Source organism: Anser brachyrhynchus (assembly GCF_964034855.1).
Source record: "Anser brachyrhynchus genome assembly, chromosome: 16".
Taxonomy (NCBI): Eukaryota; Metazoa; Chordata; class Aves; order Anseriformes; family Anatidae; genus Anser; species Anser brachyrhynchus.
The window spans coordinates 7,069,118-7,092,132 of record NC_137734.1 but is presented as its reverse complement, the minus strand read 5'-3'; the positions used below and the strand labels follow the sequence as shown (position 1 = coordinate 7,092,132).

Sequence of the window (23,015 nt, the reverse complement as noted above, 5' to 3'; positions counted from 1 at the left end):
TATTGCTATCAAATTATTACAGGCTATTAAGAACACTCATTTGGGAGGATCCATTGACTTTAATGGAGCTGTGTGAACAGCTAAGTATCTGTTCCTAAAAAATGCAGGTCTCTGCAGAGACTTCCTGTATCTGTCAGAGAATAAAGCTCCTGGAGAGGAAGTGAGTAGTGAAGTGGCATTTTTTTACCCAACAATCTGTTTCTTATACCTCTGTCTGGCAAAGGAAATGCTGCTAACAGATTTTTGCAGAAACCTGCCTCATGAGGTGTCCTCCACTTTGCGCTTAGCAGGCGAGGCACGGAGCTGTTCTTGCAGTCATATCTGTTTAACAACACTTCTAATTAAATCTACAGCCTGCTCTTGGGGTTGTGTGTAACCCCATCTGCTGGAGGCACCTCCTTGTTATGCAAGGAATGATCAGCTTCCACTGTCTATTAGAGTGGGTCCTCCATGGAAATCTGGGCCAGGTCCAAGGAAAAGATCTGAGGACCCCGTGCCAGGGTTAGCTGGATTTCAGCAGAGGCAGTCCAAAAGTGCAAATCTGACAGCACTTGCGTTTGTCCGTGGAAGGTTCCTGAGGACACTGGGATCAGCCAGCATCTCCTATAGTTTCGGTCACGGCAAGCATGGCTTGTCCAGCATCTGGTGCGTTCCTGTGGTCCTGCCCAGAGGTTTTCTCTTGCTGTCCTTTGGGGCTTGATCTGGTGGGAACAAACGCATAGCATGGAGTTTTAAACAACGGCTTTCACCACTTTTGTTAAAGATGGAAGAACTTGTGCCTATGCCTCATCAGTAAGGTTGTTCAAAGAGCTAAAAATGACAAGCTTAGTCCAGACTTTTTCCTTCCAACCGCTCTCCTGGCTGTGCTGAGGGGAGGAGCACTGGGGTGCATTCAGCCTTTCCTCCTCAGTGTCCTTGCTCTCTCCTATCCAAGGTGATCTTGCACCACTCCAAATCAACCTGGGTATCATTAAGTGAGGGTGGCCTTGGGCAAGTGCTGAATCTTACTGGAAACGTGGCTGCCAAGTAGGACCCGGCTTTTAGGAATGCAGGGAAGAAGGAAAAAACAGAAGTTGTGCTTCTGAAAGCAACTCTGCTGATGGCATTGGTTTCACCCCTGCAAGGGTCATGTTAACATAGGAGAAAACGTTTGTGTCGGTGCTGTTGTTCAGAACACTGTTTAACCCTGATCTTAACCAAATTGGGTTAATTCCTAATTATAGAGAAATTGGGAAAGTAAAACCTAATGGGTAACTGTAACTGAGGCTTTTATGAAAGGTGGGACTGCTGGAACTACAAGAGTAGACTTGTTCCATCTTTAGTATTAACCATGTTACAGACAGAAACGAGATCTGTGTCACCTCTTTGATGGCTCTGACTAGCCCAAAAACTCTAATCACGTCAGTGTGAAGGAATGTGATATAAGTGGTGTCCTCCAGTGCAGAACTAGGGCTCTCCTGGCCGACCCCAGCATAGGAACTTTTAATAGTTCAGCCTTTAGGAGGGCAAAGAAGGGAGCCAACTTCTTCACAGCTTTGTAACTAGGTGCTGGTTTCTAGGAAGCATGCAAGTGGAATAACATGAGATGTACTTAGATATTTCTGGACTGATTTAAAAACTCAATTAGTTTTTAGGTTTCTGGGTTGCTTACCTTGATTAATGCTTTATTTGTAATATTAAATACTTTTTTGATATTTAAAAATCAGAAAAAAAAAATCAGGAGAACTTTAATCTCTTCTGTATTTGAGTATTGCCTGAGAATTTTCGTGTTGGATGGCGGCCACGTGCTAGATTTAAGGAGAGCACAACAAAAGAACAGCCTAACAGACTGCAGACTGTTCCTCAGGAAGCATGGCATTGATGCATACATTTGCTTTAGGACTGGATGGGAGAACTCCTGTTTCCTACTTAGAAGTTTGGGAAAACTTTATGCAAAAGTTTTGGACTTGTACACTTGACCATTTTAAATTTCTTAGCCCAAAGTTTCATTGGTATATAAAATTATGAGAAACTGAAAATAGAGGGAATTTTCAGTTTTTCTGTTTGTGATTTTAATAAAACTGACTTCTGTAGAAACTTCATTGAGAAGATTGGTGTTGAACATGTAAAATGACATATACATTTACAAGTTTTGCATAGGAATGTTTCTGTGAAACCCTGTAGGAGGAGAGGTAAGGTGGGAGAGAGACAATCTGCAGGACTAGAACCATATGGTTAAAGAGAGTGGCGCTTGAATAAGCATGCCAGAGAGTTAGCACGAGGATTTTAGAGTAAGAGCTGTGAAAACTGGAAACAAGAATGATGTAAGAGTTGCAGGGGGCAGGAGAAGGAAAAGTTGTCTGCCTATATCTATCTACGCTTGAAGCAGCTTTAGTAATCAAACTCTAGCATTTGCCAATTTGGCTCCTTTCAGTCTGGAAGTATCAAGAGAGAAAAATTGAACAGATTTCATATGTACCAACTTCAACCTGCAAGATATTAAGCCTGTTGGATTTGTATTTTTAGAAAACTGTTAAATAAGGTGTTGGAACATATTCGCGGATATTAAAATTTCTTGCTGCTTGGAACTTGGTGGTGGTGGCAGGGATAGGATCCAGAACATTGCTTAGAAAGTGTGAGCCTCTACCCCGGGCTAGGCAGGGAGGAGTATCAGCAGGCCAAATGCAGCTCTGTCTGGCTGCTGGCATTAGGTCTGTCAACCCAAAAGCAAGTCCCCTTTGGATTTCCTCTGGCACAAAGTTAATGTGACTTGAAGCCAAGGCAGTCGCTGTCGTGATAGGGGTTATCTCTGGAGCTGAAGCAAAGATCCTCAAAGCCAAGTTGTGTTGCAGAGAGCTCATTATTCAGCAGCTGCTCCTCACCTTGCACGGTGTCCTGTCATCTCCCCAACAAAACAAACAAAAAGCAGAAACCAGGCCTAAGAACTTCTCCAGTGTTTCTCTGAAAGACAAGGTGGGAGACTGTGCAGATCATGATTTGGAGTCGGAAATTCCCGTTTTGGTGGCCGCCCATTTTAGGAGTAGAAACAGCTTTTATTGTGCTTTCTAGCATATGTTTTCCACTAAATAACTCTTCATGTCTTTCTTTGGAAGATGGGCTTAGCATTTTTTAAGCAAAACTCTGAGACTTCAAGTTTACCTTTTTCCATAAACTGTGGTAATTAGTAAACAAGCTGTTCTTACCCACTTGCCACCTTGTTATGAAGTTTTCACTTTAACAAGTCTAATGCAAACCTGTCCAGAACACCTTTGTTCTTCTGCCTTTATCTTGAACAATGCCCCCATCTTCTGCCAGTTGCGGTTTCCAGTTCTTCATTCTCACTATTTGCTCTTTCACTGTCAGGCAGAGAGAGGTCTGTAAGTTTCCTGGAGGTGACTGCTGCTAGGCATGTGAAAAGGTATGCCAAGAATGACTGCAAACACAGGGAAAGAAAAACCCACTTACAAACGAGTGAAGTTCTAGTCATTCCTGATTTTGATGCTGTTTCATCATGAATCAGTTTCAGTGCGAGGATAATTCTCCTGCTGTGTATATGGGCATTACTCTGAAGCTGCATCAGTGATAAATTAACATTTTGCAGTGTTTATGGAGACACTTGAAAGAAAGTAACAGATGTAGGGTCTGCACCTGGGACTGACATCTTAATTTGAAGTTTCTGTAGTTTTAGGTATACCATTGAAGTTGATGGACTGCTCCTATTATCTTCTTGTCTGACTTCATCAAGTGCTGTCAGAAATACCAGTGAAAGTTCAAGCTATTAGAATGAAGTGGTTTTTTTTTTCCCTTTCCTCTACTGAAAATAACATTTCAATTCAAAATATCGATACTGTAAATTCAGTGGTATTTCTCCCCAGTAATGTTAATGTAGAAGATAAAGTTGTTCCTTTCCTTACTGAGTAATGTTTGTCTGGGGAACTATCAATGCCCCATGGTCAGCGAAGGGAAATTAGTCTTAATGCTCTCACTAATGGCTGTACACCACTGAGGATGGATGATAGCTGATTGCACTGAATTAACTGCATACTAGTGAGTGGCGTACTCTTGGCACAGTGCTTATGGTAAAATACAAGTGGCTGTTCTCTGTTAAATGAAGCAGCGCATATTAGGACAGTATCCCGCTATGTTTTCCTAGATGCTTTCTAGGCAGCAGCCATACTTTCATGAGGAGGAGGTCTACCTAAAAGTGAATGAACTCTTGAGTTCTTTCCTTAATTAGCACTACACAGGTGGGCCAAGAGAAATGACTAGAAGTTGGGTTTGTCTGTTTGAGCTGGTGTGTAGATTTGCCTGGGCAAATGCAAGAGGACTGCAAGAATGAGAGGGAAGTTGAAATGTACCAGGGAAATACTGGTTCTGCAATCCTGCTTTTAATGTTTGTTTGGAAGTAAGATTGAACTAACAAAAAACCAGCTGGTCTCAGTTATGCTTTTACTAGAAAGTAGTCTGACTTTTGTTTTTGTAACACTGAGAAAAGCACGTGTGGAAGTTCCAGCATATACTGTCTGAAAGCTGCCTCTTCTGGAGAGAAGCAAGATGTTTGAGAGGAGACACTTTTGGGACAAATGGGTGACGATTTTTTATCTAGTCATAGCGTTAAAAGTTCTGGCGGGGCAACTGAGCTTTTACCTGGAGGATCATCAGATTATATGAAGGATAGAGTCCATTTACTTATCGTTGGCCCTTGGGTGGCACTCTGCTATGACTTGGATCCTTTTGTGCACATGCCTTCAGTAATTCCGAATACATTTAAGGTTATCACTCTGAAGTCAGTTCACTAAAGTGCTTGAAAAGGGAAATATGTTTTGACTGCTGTGGGCTCTCCCCTGCAGCAGCTTTGAACAGAGCATCAGTCCGTCTAGCAGTCTAGGCCAAATTACTTGAATTTTTTGCTGCAATCTTGTAAGGCAATGGTGAAGTGCTTGTTACTATGATTTAATGGGCTGTAATTCTGTCAGTTCTAATGTAGCACTATGTTTTGGTGAAGCCCAGCTTGCAGTGACTCACTTGGGAGTGTTATTTGTTCTTTCATGTAAATTTGCTTTGATTTGTAAAACTGATCCAACCTCCAGAGAGGTTGGGGGAATGACCAGTGGTACACTGCATAACTTTGATGTCAGGAGTGAAAGAAAAATGCAGAATGAACAAGATAACTTTATCTCGTGTTGGGACAGTGTGATGGACTGACTGATATCTGTAGTTTTCGGTGAGATGTGTGGAGGGTGTATACGGGGATGGGAGGTAATGCAAACTACATTTGTTGAAACAAACCTGTGATGCTTTCCAAAGCTTGCAGTTAAATTAATTAGTGAATGGCAAAGAATGACAGCAGGCCAGAAATGGGCTTGCAGGACATTTGTCATCTGTGGCTCTCCAAGCAGCACTTAGCAAGCATCATTAACTCCATTTAGCAGGTGGGCAGGTGGCAACAGGTACAGCTGAATTGCTCAAGTCAGTCACTGAAGACTGAGAAATTAAAGCCCTTCTCCCATGTCTGGCTTTGGGATGCTGGCAGCTCACTGCTGAAGAACATTCTCCTGAGATAAAGGCTGGGTCTTTGTGCACTTTATGCCTTTCTTCTTTCTTTTGTGCAGTCTTAAAACTGCAAGTCCATCTGTGAAATACAAGTCCTATAAGACTGTGTGATACAGGAGGCTGAAGCTGGGGGTTTGTGAGCAAGTACAGTTTATCTCCAAACACGGAGCAAGTCCCATCTGGGCGTTCTGGACAGCAGAGTTCAGGAGAGCATATCCCCCTACCACTGCTTTAACAGGCAGGCATGTGTTCTTGTTACAGCTGTGAGTGGCTGTTACTAAGGGTTAGCATGTGCGTTCTCTGCAGCCTCTTTTCATCTGATGTACTAATTAGTGAGCCTCATGAACTGTTAATGAGCTATATCGATGCTATTTTTCCCTGTATGCCATGTGATTAAAGTAACCAAGTCAGATAGCAACAAAAAAATCCCAAACCATAATTCAATGCAGTCATTTCAAGTTACTAATCAGTTACCTAATTCTAATACAGTACTAAATGGTGTTAATTTGCTGGACAGCACTAATGGCCTGACCCAGTAGGGCAGCACATCCAATTGTGCTCTGCAGTGCTCAGCCTGCCAGAGCTGGCTGCACAGGGTCAGTGTGCAGGTTGCGTTGAAGCCCTTACTATTTTTTCTTCCTTTTAGTAGTTACGAGTCCTAGGCTGGTTTTTTTCACCTATCCAGTTTCATGCCTAGAATTAACTGTGTCCGTGTATAAAGATTAGCAGGTGTTTAAGGAACTAGATCAGATGCTTAGCTCCAGTCAGACTTTTTTTTTTAAGCTGTCACTAGCAAGAGAGGGCTTCTGCTGTAAATACTTCTTGGTGCTTGGAGGCACTCTCCTCTAATGACCTAGCACTGTACAAAACTATCCCTTTTTGGTGTATTGGGTTCTGGGTGGGGGGAGATTCTAAACAAAAACCCAAACCACTATACTGTGAAAGGTGTAAGTCATTAAAGGAAGGCCTGAAAGTGGAAGGATATTTTAGGTAATGTTCTCTTTCTAAAGATACTGTATCCAGCATAGGACTTTTGTAGGGATGGTAAACGGAAAGTTCAAGTCTTGCTTTTAGTATCTTTCAGGCCATGAAACTCTAGATAGTCATTAGAGAAATTAAAAAAATGCAATCAACTTCTATATTGCCCTACATCATATCAAGCAGCATTGCTACTTATTCCTTCTGCAGATTCAAGCCACCTTGCTCTGAGTAGAGATGAGAAAGAAATTATTCCTTTGCAGAACACTTAGGATACCATTGTGGGTGGGCAAGTCCTAAACCCCAGTCCTGTCATCTTAATAGTCATTTTACATCGTGGCAGATACCACTGTTGTGCTACAGGTGTCCTGCTTGCTCTGAGCCCTTTGCCCACCCCTTGAGGTCCAGAATGGTCTTTTAGGTCTTCCCCTGAGTCTAGTGGCTTCTTTGCCCAGGCTGGGCTAAACTCATGGTACCCTTCCAAAGCCCTCAGAGATGTATAGCAGAGAGCACTGAATGTGCTTCAGCATCTGGCCAGGTTTTGTAATTAAAATACCTCTGAGCTCTGGACCGTCTGTGTCCAGAGTACATCAACAATTTGAAGAGGGGATGTTGCTTCTAAACTACTGTATTGACATTAGCAGTGATTTGCTGGAAAGGGTTCTCATATGCTCCTGGGGACCCTTTCTTTAAACAAATAAATCTCTTACCCAGCTAGAATGTATTGGGAAATCACCTCTCATCCTCGAATGAGCACATCCCATCTTGAAATCTGCCAGAGGTGACCTGTGCCAGCAGGGGCAAGACTTTTGTTGAGCTTTTCTGCCTTTGTATGAACCAATGACTAATATATACCAGTTATAAACAAAACCTGTAAAATTCTGCTCATGCTTCCCTGTCAACAACTGCTGTCACAGAGCATGGTACAGACATAAGATAAAACAAAGGCTCCTTTTCTAGCTCCTTTACTAAGTCGTTAAGTAATCTTGAGCAAGTCATTTTACTGTCTGTGCTTAGATTGCACCTCTCACCACCCCGCTGTGACTCAGGCAATGAACCCTAGATCACAACACACAGCATTTCGGTTACTGAGGATATTTGGCAGTAAGTAAATCTTGCATGTGGAATTAATCCTCTGTAGTCATGAAGGACCAAAAATATTTTTCTGTAGAACAAAGTTACCTTCTAACTAGTGTGCGAAGTGGGAATGCATCTGCAGGCTCAAATCCAGCTGTCCAGTGTTTTAAACTAAGGCTAGAGGAATGGCTTTGAGTTCTGAGCCTGAATCATTAACAAAAATCTGACTTCTGGTTGATGCAATTCCAGTTGGTTGGGAGGGGGCTAAGAAGAGAAGAGTTTTTGAAGAGGAAAGACTGATTAAAATGTCTCATGTTTTAGAGCAGTTGGTATTCTCTGTGCCTTTCATTAGTATGTTTGAGTGTAAAACAAGGTGTATAGACTCAAAGTTCTGCGAAGTATTTTTTTTGTGCATGTCTTATAACCAGTTCTGGCCAGTGCCAAAGTTGGATTTTGTAACTTCATGGAAAAAGCTTTGCAATACTGAGCAATATTGTACATTCTGAACAGGCACAGGGACAATATTGCTATTTCATTCCCTATTAGCAACTGTGGATGAATTCTTACTGTAAAATATTGTTTCTGGAAATGTATACTGAGTATGAAGGAGGAGTGAGGTCTGTCTCTATAAATGTGTTTCTCGAGGGAAGGTGAAATCTAGATTATTTTCTTTCATCCCCCGGAGAAGATAGCTTGATGTAAACCAACTTTGATTTATGTAGTTATTATAACCTGATCACAATGAATAATGCAATGTAGCTTACTCATAACACACTAACATTAAATGGGTATTCTGGGAAAGTGAAATTGTCTTGCTGCCAAGTACAGCTATATCTTTGCAGACAATGTGGTCAATTTTGCTCCTTACTATACAGAGCCAGTGAACTGGTCTGCATTTCTGTGCACTGGAAATGCAGAATACGTCATGCTAAATACGTTTCAGTACAAGTTAGATATGTTTACAGCTATGTGATTCTTCCTAGTAATCCACCTACTTGTAATCATTTTCTACTTACATCGTGTTTCTTCGGAGTTAAATAGAGCTGAACACAGCTGTCAATACTATATGGGGATTAAGTGTGCAAGGGTCAAAGCTGGGCTGGAAAAGAAGAGTCAACTCACAACTTTACAGAAAAAAATACACTTGAATTAAGCGCTTGCATTTTGTGATGTTATGGAAAAAACGAGGGATCTTCCCTAGATCCACACAATCCCATTCAACATGATACATAAGGCATCATCATGATGATGTCTAGACCCTTTTAATTGAAAGCAGTACCCCAGTTTTACACAAACACCTACTGAATGGAGGCTTACTGCTTCAAAAGTGTCTGAGGGGTGAGTACAATTAAAAGAGTTATAAGCTATTATATATGTGGCAATATTTTTGTTGATGCAAAGCTCTAGGACCAGTCTCCTCAAAATTTGCTTCTGGCTAGGAATTCTACGTCAGGGCTCTTTACCATAGTTTGAATTAAAAGTGAAATATTAATACATTTATTTAAATACAGGAATTAAGTTCCAAATAGTTTAATACTACCTGGCTAATTTTCTGTATGACCCTGTTGGAAGGGTTCTTTTATCTAGAACTAAGTCTAGTGGAGACTTCCTGGCAAAGTTCATCACAAACGTTCAGATGACTTTCCATATGCAGCTGAGGTACTTCAGTGGGTGAGCTGTCTACTGGCCCTGGATAAAGTGACAGCATTTTTTTTCCTACAGAAATATTGAGAATGTACTGTGAGAAACTTCTTGTTATTGTACTGTGCCTTTGCTACGTTTGCTATTTCTACAGGTTATCAGAGTCATAAAAGACAAGTTCCTGGCAATAGTCCAGGCTTTCTGATAGTCATCCCAAGCTGCTTGATAGCACTTTAATCTCTCTCTTTTTAAAAAAAGCCAGGTTTGTGTTTACTTGACCACAAGTTCAGGGTCCCTATAAATGTAACTCATTGGAATTTGTTTTAGGGCAGACCAGAAGAAACAGCACAAATAAAATAGGGCAGCTTTCCCTGAAGGCTCACTTCTTGTTTGAAAAAGAACAATTTGCCAGATGAGACTTTGTACTACTGTCCCTGACTTCTGTATCCCTATTAAATAACAAAGAAGGCAGGGTATCATTTGGTCCAAGGGAAAATACTCTTGCTTTGCCTTAGTGAACTGGAAGGCATGCAGTTCCTCAGCTTAGTTTTTAAAAGTAGCCAGTGTTAAGGTCCTCTGCCCCAAGGCATGAAAAATAGCCAAATATTTAGAAATTTGGGGGAAGGCTATTTGCAGAAACTTCTTAAAGTATGTTGCTGAACAAAATACTGAGGGGTGGGATAAAGTTGCTTTAAAGTTTGCTTGGACCAAAATGTAAATTTTAGTTGCTGAATTCAGAGACTTATTTCTTGTGTAGAATAATTTGTTCTTTGTGTAATTAAAAAAAATGGCATTTTAAGAACTCAAATCTGGTTCTTTAGCCTTGCTTCTCTGGTCAGTTTGGAGGCGGTGAAGACGAGAGTTCTCTCTCCTCACACCCACTCTTTCTCCTCACACTTCCAGGACAGACCAGTGGTTTGGGCCTTCACGTAGGGCAGCAGGCCTCTGGTTTCAGTTTCCATCTCTGCATGAGAGTATTCTCAAACCACATCTGAACCATGAAACTTGGGAAAGTCAAAAGAAATTTTTCCACTACAGTCAGCCAGATGCTGACCAGTTCCAGCTGGGGTTAATAGCTCCTTTGCTTCACAGTGTATTTCCAGCAGCTGAAGGAGCATGAGGATGGCCAAGCAATCCTGCCTGGTTTCCAAGGCGTAGCACTGAGGAGGCAGGGATCCAAATACTCAGATTGCATCATTCTTTTGAAGTCACTCCTCCTTTGACTTCGGTTGTGGTACTGATTTATGTCAGATGATCCTTGGAGCCACAAATAGAACTGATTTGATGTGACCTTGGACATGCATGTTAGATCTCCTATATGGTTTCAGATGATCCACTTCATAAACAGTCAAATTATTTCCCTCATGTTTTGTGTTATTGTCCGCTCAATGGGATGTTGGAGGCTGAAATTTTCAGAAGAGGCCATAGGAAGGAGGTGTTAATTTTGGCTGCTTGAATTAAACTTCAGGTCCTGCTTCTTGGAAGATCTTGCAAGGAGAGCTGTGGAAGTTTTTGGTGTTATACAAATGACAGCTATTGCCGTTCCCTCTCAGCACATCAGATCCTGATTTGCTGTTTGGATTATCTAATCACTGGCAGCCCAAGCGTTTGGGGTGGAAGTAATTGCGGCAGTATTTTCAACTAATTCCTATTCATGTAGTAGTAGTGGAAATGTTGATTTGAGGGGTAAGTGAGCTAAGTATTCATGGCTGAATAGGCACCTGAGAGGATTTGGGGCCGGTTCTTGTTGTTGCTGTCAAAACAGCTCTAACAACCTAAACAGTTCATGTGCTGTTGTCAACCTGAAGAAATACTGACAAGTTTCAGACACTTACTTGATCGTGATGGCATCAAGGACCTGATTACTTGCTCTGTATATGCTCATAACAGGATCTATGATTAGCTCTCTGTCTCGGGCACATCATCAGCTCTTCTGTGTGTTGACTGCATTGAAGGGCTTTCAGTGCTTCTAGGCAAATTCTGCCGGATTTGTTATTTCTAGAGCTTTAGGGTATTATGAAGTTTATGCTCAGTTAAGATAGTGCTGGCTGTTCACCTGCAAGGTATTCAGGCCATGGGGGCATAGAAATGATACAGTGATAGTATAGGTTGTTGATAGCAATTATCTCAGCATCTTCAAAAGTGAAATACTATGCAGGTTTTAAGTGAATGGATGCATCTTCTTTTTGAATTTGTTTATATAAGCTCAGCAGGCAAGAGTTAACAATCAGATCACTTATATTAATGAAATACCACAATATATATTCAGGCAAAATTTGTGCATTACCGTTAATAAAATCAAAATACTTTATACTAATTTTAGCTACTATTACAGTCCAATATATAGCTGCATTTGAGTGCTGTCTCTAAATGATTTACCTTGTCTTACCTTTTCCCACAACATCGAATAACGGTATATGTTTTGTTGCTGGAAATGCTGGAGAAAGCTCTAGTGAGGGATGAATCACAGCGAAGTCAGTGGTGCAAAGAAGGTCTAACAGAGGCTGTTGATGTTTCTAGTATTTCTCTGTATCATTTTGAAGAATTGAAAACTCTTCTTGTGAGAGACTTAAATGTCTTTCTATTAATTTAACATCCAGGAACCCTATTTGTGGCACCAAATTGCACAGTCAGGTACTATGCAAACATACAATTAAATTTTTCAGTCTGGAAAGAGGCAGATGTATGGCATATGAGTAATGATGATTCCTTAGACAAAGTGACTGGCTGCATAAAATATATGGGAACTGAGGATTCATTGTTACAGCTTATCCCTTGAAAACTGTAGGCAAGCTTCCTGCTGGTGTTAAGCTAGCTGTGTAAACAATGCTTCATTCTTAGCAAGCATTTTTAGTGCAAATGTGACATTGGATAAGATGCAGTAGCAATAGTATTAACTGGGCAATGGAGTCTTTCTGATTACGCAGGTAGTCTGTTAATGGCTCACCTAACTAATTGCATTTCAGTACCTATGTGATTAATTCTTAGCTGCAAGCCATGTACGTCTTCACTCATCAACTACCCCGTTCTTTGGGGAATAACTCTTCTGATGAGAATGCCACTCTTAAATGCAAGAAGAAGCTTTTATTTTCTGTGCAGTACAGTATGAATAGTAGAGGATAAATTCAGAGGGATGTGAGCCTCAGCCATCTTTATATACATAACTGCAGCTCACATTAAGTGCTTTTCCTAATCTAGGACCAAAAAAGCAGCTTAACACCTTAACCTGGCAGTACAGAACACGAATGCTCTTGGCCTTGCTTTAGCCTAGAGCTGCCACAGGGGGAGAGACCTGATTCTCTGGTACTGAAAGAGGACGAAGTTCAGAGGAGGAACCTTCATGACCTGATTTTCCTCCAGTTTACTCAAGTTAGCATTATGAATGACGTTTATTGTTCATAGGTGTGATTATTTGGGTTGGGATGACTTTGTCCTAAAGGCACTAGCATATTGTATTATGATAGAGAACTGTTGTAATATGGGAGCAGAACCACAACTCAAAAGCTCAGTATTTATACTGGAGGATGATTTGGCTTTTGCATCCTTGGAGGTGCTTACAGTTGGTGTGATTTTTTTTCCCTCCCAGCTGTGCCATGATCCTGATCTAAATCCAAGAATTAGTCTCGGGTTAGTCATTGTTGAACTACAGTAACAAATTCCAGTAGCACCAATTTATAGCCACCAGCCATGCTTGAGTGGAGTTGAGTGTTAATAGTACTTATGTTCCCTGTGGCATTTGGAAAGGCGATAACCGTCCTGGTTTCGTACCTGACCGAAGGCAGAACAAAGCTCTATTTCTGTGTTTTTATAGAAGATTGTTCTTGTTTGGTGTCTAATTCCACGTGTTGCTGAGCTCTATGTTGCAGCCACAGCTTTGAGATGCTTACTGGCCCAAAGAGGTGATACTGAGTGCAAATTGTCTGAGTAGGACATCATCATGTTGTATTTCTTATCCTCATGTTTGTATAGTGACAAATTACTAACGCAATCTGTTCACTAATTGCTAAACTTTAAAACTGTAGGTTTTTGGAAAGCAAAAGGTCTGAGTCTTCAAACTTTTGAAGAACTTTGGGGGAGGGAGGGTTGGAAAACTTTTATTGTCAGATGTGCTGAGATTATCTGGGCACGTCAAACAAGATTTTCTCAGAAGGCAAATCTAGAAAAGTATCTTCCAGTAGAAGTGGATACCTATCTGAATTTTTGGTAGTAAGCTCTCATTTTGGTCAGTGTCTAGTAATTCTTGAATAATTCAATTCAAACCCTTGCATTAAACAGGACATGTTGACTGGCCAATAATCTGAAAAACTGGAAGAAAGTCTTGATAGGTTCAGCTGGTGCCTGGCATCAGAGCAGCCTGTCCATATGCTAAATGCTTCTGCAGCCAAGTGGGCAAGGAGTATGAGTGTCCACATGCACAGCAGAATAATAAAGCTGGGGGGAATAATATGGTTCCCTGAACAGCTTTATAGAAACAGCTAAAAGCCAGTGAAAGAAGCACAACTGGTCAACTAGCAGTCATTTTCATGCACAGCTACTTAGTTATAGCTACTTTTCATGGGCATAATTGTTTTGTGCTGAATGCATTGGTCAGAAACCCATCAAAGGATTAAAGGATGGATTTACCTTGTTTGCTGGTTGCCTGTTGGGTGCTGACTTAGTTGGAGGCAGTGAGACGTTCTGATGGATCTCATCACTGAGCAGTCCATTTGTGCTAGCCTGGAGCTCTGCCAGAGCTGTGCACTACTTGATAATGGCTGATCAAATTTTTTGTTTGAAATCACACTAATTTTAGTGGCAGTTTTATTTCTAACTTACCAGGTGTTACTTTTGAATTACTGATTAAATGTAGGCTGTGAACAGTTGGCAAGGTTTAAATTCTTTTTTTTTTTTCCCCTGTGCAGACAGTATGTTATCTAAGGTTTGAATGTAACAGAATGATAGAAAGTGCAGCACAGTTAAGGACTAGGTGGGAAAACTGAAAGAAATGGGGGCAGAAGTTTGAGAAATGAATTGGTGTAATGCTCCAGGTGCGGAAAAGTTTTTTTTTTTTTTTTTTAACCACTCTGCACAGACAGAATCTGTCCTGAGTGACTTGAATTTAAATAGCTGAACCTTGAAAACAAAATGTCACTTGTCAGAATTCTTGGTTCTACAGTTAAATGTTCTGTCATCTTCATTAGCCAATAATTCAGTTCTTTCTCCCTGTGTAACCACCCTTACTCTTTCATGTACTGGATACACATACAGCTTTATCTATTGCACTGATCTGGTGGAAGATACACTCCTACGTGTCTGCTCGAGCTTTCCTCATGTCCGTCTTAAGCACAGTAACAAATTCAACCAGTAACAAATTAACATGGAAAAGTGTTGAAAAAACTTTATTTTGAAAAAAAGCTTCCTAGAAAGCCCTGCATGTATAAGCACGATGATTACAGCTCGCTCTTGTTAGCACCTTTCATGCAAGCATCCATTGTCTTAAAAAGAATTTGTGATTGTATTGTAATTCAAAAGAAATATGATGTAACTGTCTGTTAGCTTGATCTTAGTTTTTGTCTAAGCTACTGAAAGCCATTAATTTTAGCTCCAGAGCAGCATCTGATTTATGAGTCTAACTTCTATGCAAATATTAGTGATATTCAAGTCATTGGAGATGCCGAGTTTACTCTCTTGTGTTTCTAGATTTACCAGAGATGCTGGTTAGTATTCAAAAAAGCTTCAAGCAAAGGGCCAAAGAGGCTGGAGAAATTCTCAGATGAACGAGCTGCTTACTTTAGATGCTATCACAAGGTAAGGCTTGATTATATGTTTGTTTCTCAGACTTGTTTTTGCATACAATCAGCAGCAAAATCTGAAGTTGTCACATATTAATTGGCCTGATTTTTTTTAAGCAATCAAGGTTTTATTTTTTTTTTAATGATCAAGGTTCTAAACCTATTGGTATGTTCCTTCATTTGGTAAAGCAGAGGCAGACTAAGCATTCGCTTTCCTGCTCTGTAGCAAACATCTTGCTAAGGTAATGGAAAATGACTATTTTTGGAGAAGATGACCTTTCCTCTCCTCATCTTGATCATTTCTCCTTTAAAATCAGATCTGAAATACTTCAGAATGACTACTCTTCATAATTACAGTAACAAACGTGCACAGTAACATGTGAGTTCAAAAAAGCCATGTGCTTAGATGTTCCCATTTTACTTGAATTTTGCATCTGTGGGAAGACATTACACAGATACAGAAATGATGGGCAACATGCAAATCCATCTTGTGCAGACAGTGAACAGTGATGTGAAAACCTTTGCTAAATTCACTGGTATTAAAAAGAATGTAGTTTTCCCTCAAATCACTTCTCTGGAGTTCTGTGCACATTTCATATTCATCTGAGACTTTACATGTGTAATTCTTCTGGGCACAGAGATGAAAATGAGAAAGCCTTTAATTTATAATCATTGTTGGCAAAAGCTTAATATATTAGAAGATTAGGAATTATGTGCATAAATTGCTAGGAGTCAGTGAGCACAACTCAGCTTGAGGCTGATCTGCACTTATTCACTTTGACGTACGTTTAGGAGGAAATCTTGAGGGAATACTGAATCTGAACTCAAGACTTGTCTGTCTGCATGCCATGTAATTTGTAATTGATTGATCATAAAACCTGTGGCTATTTGTAGTATGTCATGCCCAGAAATACTGCATTCAAATTTTTATTAAGGAACTTTCAAAAGTAATGAGAAGTGTATTTTTTCATTTGATGTGTGAGAGGATTGCATAGTGTGTATAAGACGATTTCCAGCTGTGTGAAACATTGCATTTATATTAGTACAGTTCTGTCAATTATTGATGCAAATCTGTATTTCCTCCGTTGTATTAATGCAATATATTAGCAGCACTCACTGGCTTGAGGTTCAGATTAGGTAATGGATATGAAATCCAAGAGGAGTCTAAATCAGACTATTTTTTTTCTTTCAAGAAGATATGTAGTGTAGGTGATTGCTTATTTGTCGCACGCGTAAAGTAACAGCAGTTTCCTGCATCTGGACCAGCAGACCAAAGCACCATGAAAGTCCCATTACCTTTTAGCTTAGCCTATAGTTAAGTCAATGTTCAACTACTGCTGCTTCTATATCTGGAGTCCTCTGTTAGTTTATTTAACAGGAATAAACAATGATCAAACTCCATAGCCATTCCCTGGGAATTCATTGTTTATTTTAGTAGCTGTAACATTTGTACTTATAGCTTTCAAAATCTGAAAGTTCTGAAACGATACATAGTCGGATCTGTACTATTAATAGGTAGTGTAGCAAACCCTAGTCTTGGCTGAAGGTTTGAGAAACATCAAAGCATAAGACATCTTTAAAATACCATGTTTTGCACCTAACCTCAGCCAAGTGCTTTTTATCAGAATTTAGCCCAATCTAGGGCTTGCTTTAGGATGAAGGCCACAACCTAAATGTCTTGAGGGGAAGTAAGCAGAGAAACTTCTCTGTTGGAAAAGTAAAACACACTTGAATGTATGTTGCTTGAATGCAGTGTTTGCTTCCAAGAATATTGTTTCCAGCTAGAGTGAATTAATAGATTACTTTGTAAGTTGCCTTTTTTGTGTGTGTGTGGGGGAGATGGTGTCTTGGAGTCTGAGTCTTGTGCTGAAAATACCTGAGATGATCAGTCTGAGCGTGTATGTGTGTATATATATATATATATAATATATACACACATATTTTGTTTTGGACTTGCTGAGCTAGATTGCCAGCTTCAGTCACTCTGAGCCCTTCCCCTAAGATTCTGTCCACTTCAGGTCCTGGGTATGCAGATCTAACAGCACACAATGCTGAGGTTTCTGCCAGCCTCGTGTAGGAAATGGAGAGGTGTCTCTTCCCAGCACCGCGTCAGCCTGCGGGTGAGCTTGCTGGGAGCCCCTGGGGTGCAGGAGGACTGGCAGCGAGGTGGCTGTTCCTGTGAGCTGGTCTGGGAGCAATGCCACCAGTGTTTGCTCTCCACACTTCGTGCTCTTCTGGGCAGGCCGTAAACGAAACGGCGCTAACCAAGCAGAGCTGTTCAAGTGTGATTGCTCAGGGCGGTGGGTTGGTCCTTCTGCAGAGTTGCTATTTGGCAATGGGGCTCTGCAGTGTCCCCATTTTTTTTTTTTCCACTGTGATGGAAACTGAGGATGTCTAGTTCTAGAGTCATCAGCTATAAAAGTTGACAGGTCCTGGTTATTTTTAACAAACCTTACTTGAAGTTAATGAATATTAGTATTTTCTGGCTAAAATGTGTTAACTTACGAAGAGTACACGTGGCTTAAAATGACTTTCTCTTTTTTAAAAGCTTTGTAAATGTGTGAAATTTTAAGGTGATGAAGGATGCAACTTCCAGCAGTTTTAAATATGAGGTGTTGGAAGAGGAGAACATGTCACTGCTGCTCTGTGTTGCACTGTAGTTGAACTAGGCCTTGTAAAAAGCATAGTTAGTGATTAAAAATCAAACAAAAAATTTAATATGGCAGTCTTCAATTAACATTATTTCTCACCTGTTCCTGATGTATCATATTAATGGGACTTTGGTGCTCATGACACCCTCCGGGGGTCCAGAATAGTCATTGCTATTGTCTTTATGTACAGCTGGTCAGCAAGAGCAGCTGCTCTAATAGCTTGGTGGTGTGCAGAGCCTATTGGTGACTATTCTAATTCTGTCAGTTTTGGACAGAAGGCTGCTTCTCAGCCTCTCTGACAAAATTAATCCTAAAAATGAGGAGCCCAGGCAGTCCTGTTAACATGCCAGGTGTCACTGTGTCAAAAGCTGCTGCTAATGAATTTAAGGATGAATGTAGTTCAGTCTGATAGATGATGGTGTAAGAGGAAAACCTTACTAACAGATTACCAGTGTTTCAGAAATACAGTCGTTAACTTCCTACTTGGGTTCTAAAGTAGTTCTCAAATGCTGTTGAAAGCAGCATCAAATCTAGAAAACTGAGGAGCCCTTGCTCACCCCATCAATCTCTGGAACGGTTTAATCCATCATCAAACTGTAAAGGGTAAAAAATGAAAAATGATGAATGCAGCTAATATTTCAATAGCACCTGCCTCTTTCACTGAAGTGTTAAATTGTTTCATTTCGTTGCTTTTTTCTGTGATGAATTAAAGTGCAAATATTACTTCAATTTATTAGTGGAAGGGGTCTGGGGCATTTGTTCTGGCACTATGGCGGTACCAGTCACTGATTCGGAGTAGGCACAGGCTGGGGTGTACATCATCTTGTCAACTTTATTGAGTCGAGATTTCTCCCTTACCCATTTGAAGCCTGGGTCACAAGCTCAGCAGTGTTTCTGTCATACCAGGGGGTCCAAGTTGTTCATATCTGGACACGTGATTTCTGTGTCCTGCTCTGTAGCCCTATGCTGGAGGCTGAATTTTGACATCCTTGCCACTCACATCTTGCTGATGTGATGCCACTTCTTCTCCCTGCCCCATGGCTGGTGCTTTCCTCAACTCACTTTATGGGGGAAAGATTTTTTTGCATTGCTATCATCATTCCTTTGCCATGCCAGTAGTCTGAGGACTCTAACCCGTCTGGAGGGTTGATAACAATTAGCTACCTGGGCTTAAGAGGTACATTTTAGAACAAAGGAAATTCATTCTTTAGGTCCAGTTGGTTTGGATGTTCACCTCTTAAATTATTTTAACTTTTGCTTGTCAGGGTATATGCTTCCTTAGAAATCATACATGTACGTAAGACATCTATTTTTATGTAAAACATTCCAGTCATTATAAGTTAAGCCCATCTATATCTGGCTCTCTTATTAAATGTGATCTAAAGTATCAAGACTTTTACTTAGTTGGCAAAGTCATTATCCAGGGAACTTTGAAGCAACAAAAGAAATAATACCTTTTGTGTAATATTGACCTTTTTATACTTTCTAACGTCATTCTTTTTCTTTTTTTTTTAAACATGGAAAGGTTAAAGCGTACTAAAATACAGGTCATCTGAGAACAGTCATCTGTAGCTTAGGAAGTGAACTGGAAATTTGCATACACAAAGCAAATTGCCCACTTAATTCATTTTGGACCCACAAGGGAATGAAAATAATTAGGAACTGGGCTACAAAATCTGGGCAGAGAATTGCCTTTCAGGTAATTGTCTAGTTTTCATTTGGTAAATATAAACAATCATCCACAAATTACCATATGCTTTAGCAAAATAATATTGGGGATATGAAGAAATTCTTCTTTCTCCAAGTGAGTTTGGATTTTGAAATGTGTCAGAAGAATCCTTAATATTCCGATACAAAACCAACTAATTGCATACTGCTGACAGGAATACACTGATTCCTCGAGGGGGTCTAAGTTTTAATCCGATTGTATTAATCTTGCCTTGAAACAGCAGAAGCAATTTAAACAGTCGTTCTGTCTAGTTATGGAATAATCCATTTGGAAAATTGAATTGTGTAATTTGTAATTGTTTTCCAGGCTTGCTAATGCAAAACTGTACCAGTAGCAAATTAAACGTTTAAAGTATGACCACTCTACTTATAACTGGCTGTTAAACATTTGTTTTAATGAATGCTATCACTTACTACGACCGAAATGTCTGGTTTGAGGCTTTAAAAGAATTAAAGCAACTTGTCAGGGTATTTTGGTATCTTCACTGTAATGGCATGCAGCAAGGCTCAGCACAGGTCTGGGGGGCAGGTATGTGTCAGAGGGGAGGACGAGGACAGAAAGCTGGTCACCAGCAGCCGTGGGTATTGTGTACAGCTCCTCTGCTCTGCTGAGGTAAGGAGCAGCTTCTGAGAGCGGTGCTAAAAACTGAATCCCTAGAGCTGGGAGTTGTTTCTGGCTTCAATTTCTTCAAAAAGGCAGCGTTGGAATACGGTGGGGTATGGCAGGGTGTGTGCAATCCTGTACCTGAACAAGTGAAAACTAGCAGCTTTTCTAAACTAGAGATTTTCCCGCTGAATAAAGGGAGATACAGGCATGGCTGTAGATTTTATATGTATATATAATCTCTCTATAAAATTTTAGTATGTTATGTATATGTAGTAAGTTAGATGTGCACAGGCCAATCTTGCATTGTAAACAGGGCTGGGCTGGAATTAGTGCAGCAGCATTTACCACTAAATATTCCCTGGGGTGTCCCAGGAAGCATTCTGTCTGCAGCCCTCACTGAGTGAGTTTCCAGCAAGCTGAGACAGAAGCATAAAGTCCTTAATTAAGATTAAAACATGAGATACTTGCAAACCATTGAATGTGGCAGTTGTGTAGGCAATAAATATGATCCCTTGTGTTCTGTTCTGAAAGGCTACCCATATTTGAGAATTATGCCCTAATTCAAACAGTCGTTTGAATTCACAGTGCTGCTAAGATCCTGTTTAGTCAACTGTGTGTCTGGCATGTTTTAGAAGGGAACAGAAGAATTTTTACTTGAGTGTATCTGGTCAGGGTGAAGCTCTGTCTGTTTGTACTGTTGGTTGAGAAATGAATGATTAATCCCTGAGCCTGATTCAGGACTCTTACCACACAGCTCTGCAAGTATTTTAGTTTTTAATCTGATCAAATGTACTTCAGTTATGTGGAATTTCATCTTAATGTAAAAGAGTCCTGAAAGTAAAGAGGAAGGTAGAAGTATGGAAGGGAAGGTACTCTACTTACTAATCTCGGACAAATAAAACAAACATGTATTTAACTATGAAAACATTCTTTTGCAAGAGTCTAGCAGGAGGAGAGTTATTTCAAAAATGCAAAAAAATAAAACTTCAGCCTCGAATACTTGCAGGTGTTTGGTGTCTGTTTCTGACTCCTTTCCAAAAGCTCAGCGGAGGGGACGTTAGCAGCCTGCCACTTAGTGTGAATTTGGTGCATATGTGCCAGACAATTTGAACCATCTGTTGCATAAGTGTGAGCAACAGGGAAGCTATTTAGGCACCTGGGATAACGATGGCATTTTGCAGCACCTTGCTGGGTGACGCAGCAGGTCAAATAACAAGTGATCTTTAGACAAGCTCTCCCTCAGGAGCACAGGTGCACTGTTGAGCCTTGGCAGCAGGAACAGCTTCTTGGCTGAAGATGGGTCTTGCAAGAAGGGGCTGGTACTGTTTCAGAGTACCTCTGAAAGGTGAAGACAACTCCAGCAGCTCAGCCCCCAAAAGGAGGAGAGAGCAGCTGCTTACTGACTGTTTTTGCCAGCCATAAAAATCAGGTGCCACAGGGTTGTATCCAGGACCTAAAGCATGCATGAGCCAAAACACTGAATTTGTCTGGATGCTATCACTTGTGCCATAGCCTTCAGAAAGGTTCCTAGAGATCCACATTTGGTCCATCTGCTCTTCTTTGTGCGTGCTAAATCATGTACTGCAGAAAACCTTGGTCTGAAACCAGCCGAGAAGAGACAAAACTATGTGCATGTCACTGTAGATATTTGGAGGTGGGCAGAGGTCAGACTTGAGGCCTGCCTGTCCCTCACGATTGAGTGAGATGTTTTGGTCTCAGCCCATGAAGTTCTACAGAGACAAATGCCATCACGAGGTTTTCAGATGTATGTGAAGACTTGCAGATCATGTGGCGTGAAATGCCATTATGCAAGAGCTCTGAAGCAGTCAGTGCAGCACAAAATAATCCCCAGGCTGCCGATTGTTGTAGCCAGCAGTTCTCCAAATATAAATACCCTTTCTCCCAGTTCATGGCTAAAACATGAGTTACAAATGGTTTGATGATAAGTGAAATTAATGACACAACGCTATTGGTTTCAGTACATCTTCAGGATATCACTCAAGGGATGCAATCACCTGCAATTTTATTTGAATAGGCTGTGAGCCAGAGCTCTCAGGAGGAATGTGTTTGTGGTACATGGCAGCAGTGCTTTTCAGTACAGTCACTCTGCGTTCACACAGTACATGAGGTGATTCCTGGAGGCACTGACTTACCACACCTGTCTGTAGTGTGTGGACTTACACTGGGTTGGTCTCCTTTGCCTCTTCACCCATCCCAGCGCATAGCACTTAGAGGTAGGGACAAAGTGATGAGGAAGAGCCTTGAGTTAGAGCCTTGAAACAATATAAACAAATTCCATATATAATTTAGCTGTTTTTCAGGGTATGGCTTCAGTCCTGTCTCTGCAGCCCTTCTTCCTTTCTCCCTTCCCCACATGCCCACCCTGCAGGCCAGGGACAAGCCTCTCAGTCTGAGCTGGGCCCGCGCAGACACCACAGTTGGTGGCACGCTTGTGGGCTCTCTGTTTTCATCCTCCGCCTCATGTTAACATAGGGACAGTTTTCCCTTAGAAAGATGAATAAACGGCTGGTTGATACCTCAGAAAAGCAAAAATAGACCTCTGTGAATACTGTGAAGGCAATGTATAAGGGATAAGTAATGTCTCCAGTAATCTGCATTGTCTGCCTCATAACACAGTGTGGTTAGAGGGAGTGAAGAGCAAGTAGGAGAAGGCGTAATCAAATGAAAATAAATTTTTGTGTTCAGAAGGATGAACTTTGGGATTTCAAGCATGAGCTGCGTCTTGGAAAATCTCTATTGGAATATATTACTCTGCCTTTGAGATTACTGTAGGAAAGTACTTCTTTGTAACTACCTGGCCTGTCAGGGGATTTTATAAGAAGGATAAAAATATTGCTATTCTCAGCTCCAAAACAATGAGGCCATTATATTCACAATTCTATATTTAGTCATTTCTAAAGGAGAATCCAGTTGGGTGTTATGCTGTCTTCTGGTCAAGACATCTGCCCTCATGCTTCTGTTCGCCTTGAGTTATGGATAACTCCTTAGTGGTCCCTTGAAGTGATTGTA

General features: G+C 40.8%; 1 protein-coding gene across 12 annotated transcripts in view; it reads left to right on the top strand.

The window, feature by feature from the left end:
* The window catches only part of DOK5 (docking protein 5), a 42,792-nt gene that overhangs the window by 6,778 nt on the left and 12,999 nt on the right, over positions 1-23,015 (top strand). For 10 of the 12 annotated variants that reach the window (XM_080557849.1, XM_080557844.1, XM_080557841.1 and 7 more), the window contains one exon: positions 14,908-15,015. The exons of the other annotated variants lie outside the window; for them this stretch is intronic. In XM_080557849.1, the coding sequence (XP_080413975.1) occupies positions 14,908-15,015 (108 nt within the window). The remainder of the gene's footprint in view (positions 1-14,907; positions 15,016-23,015) is intronic. 12 annotated transcript variants of the gene reach the window in all.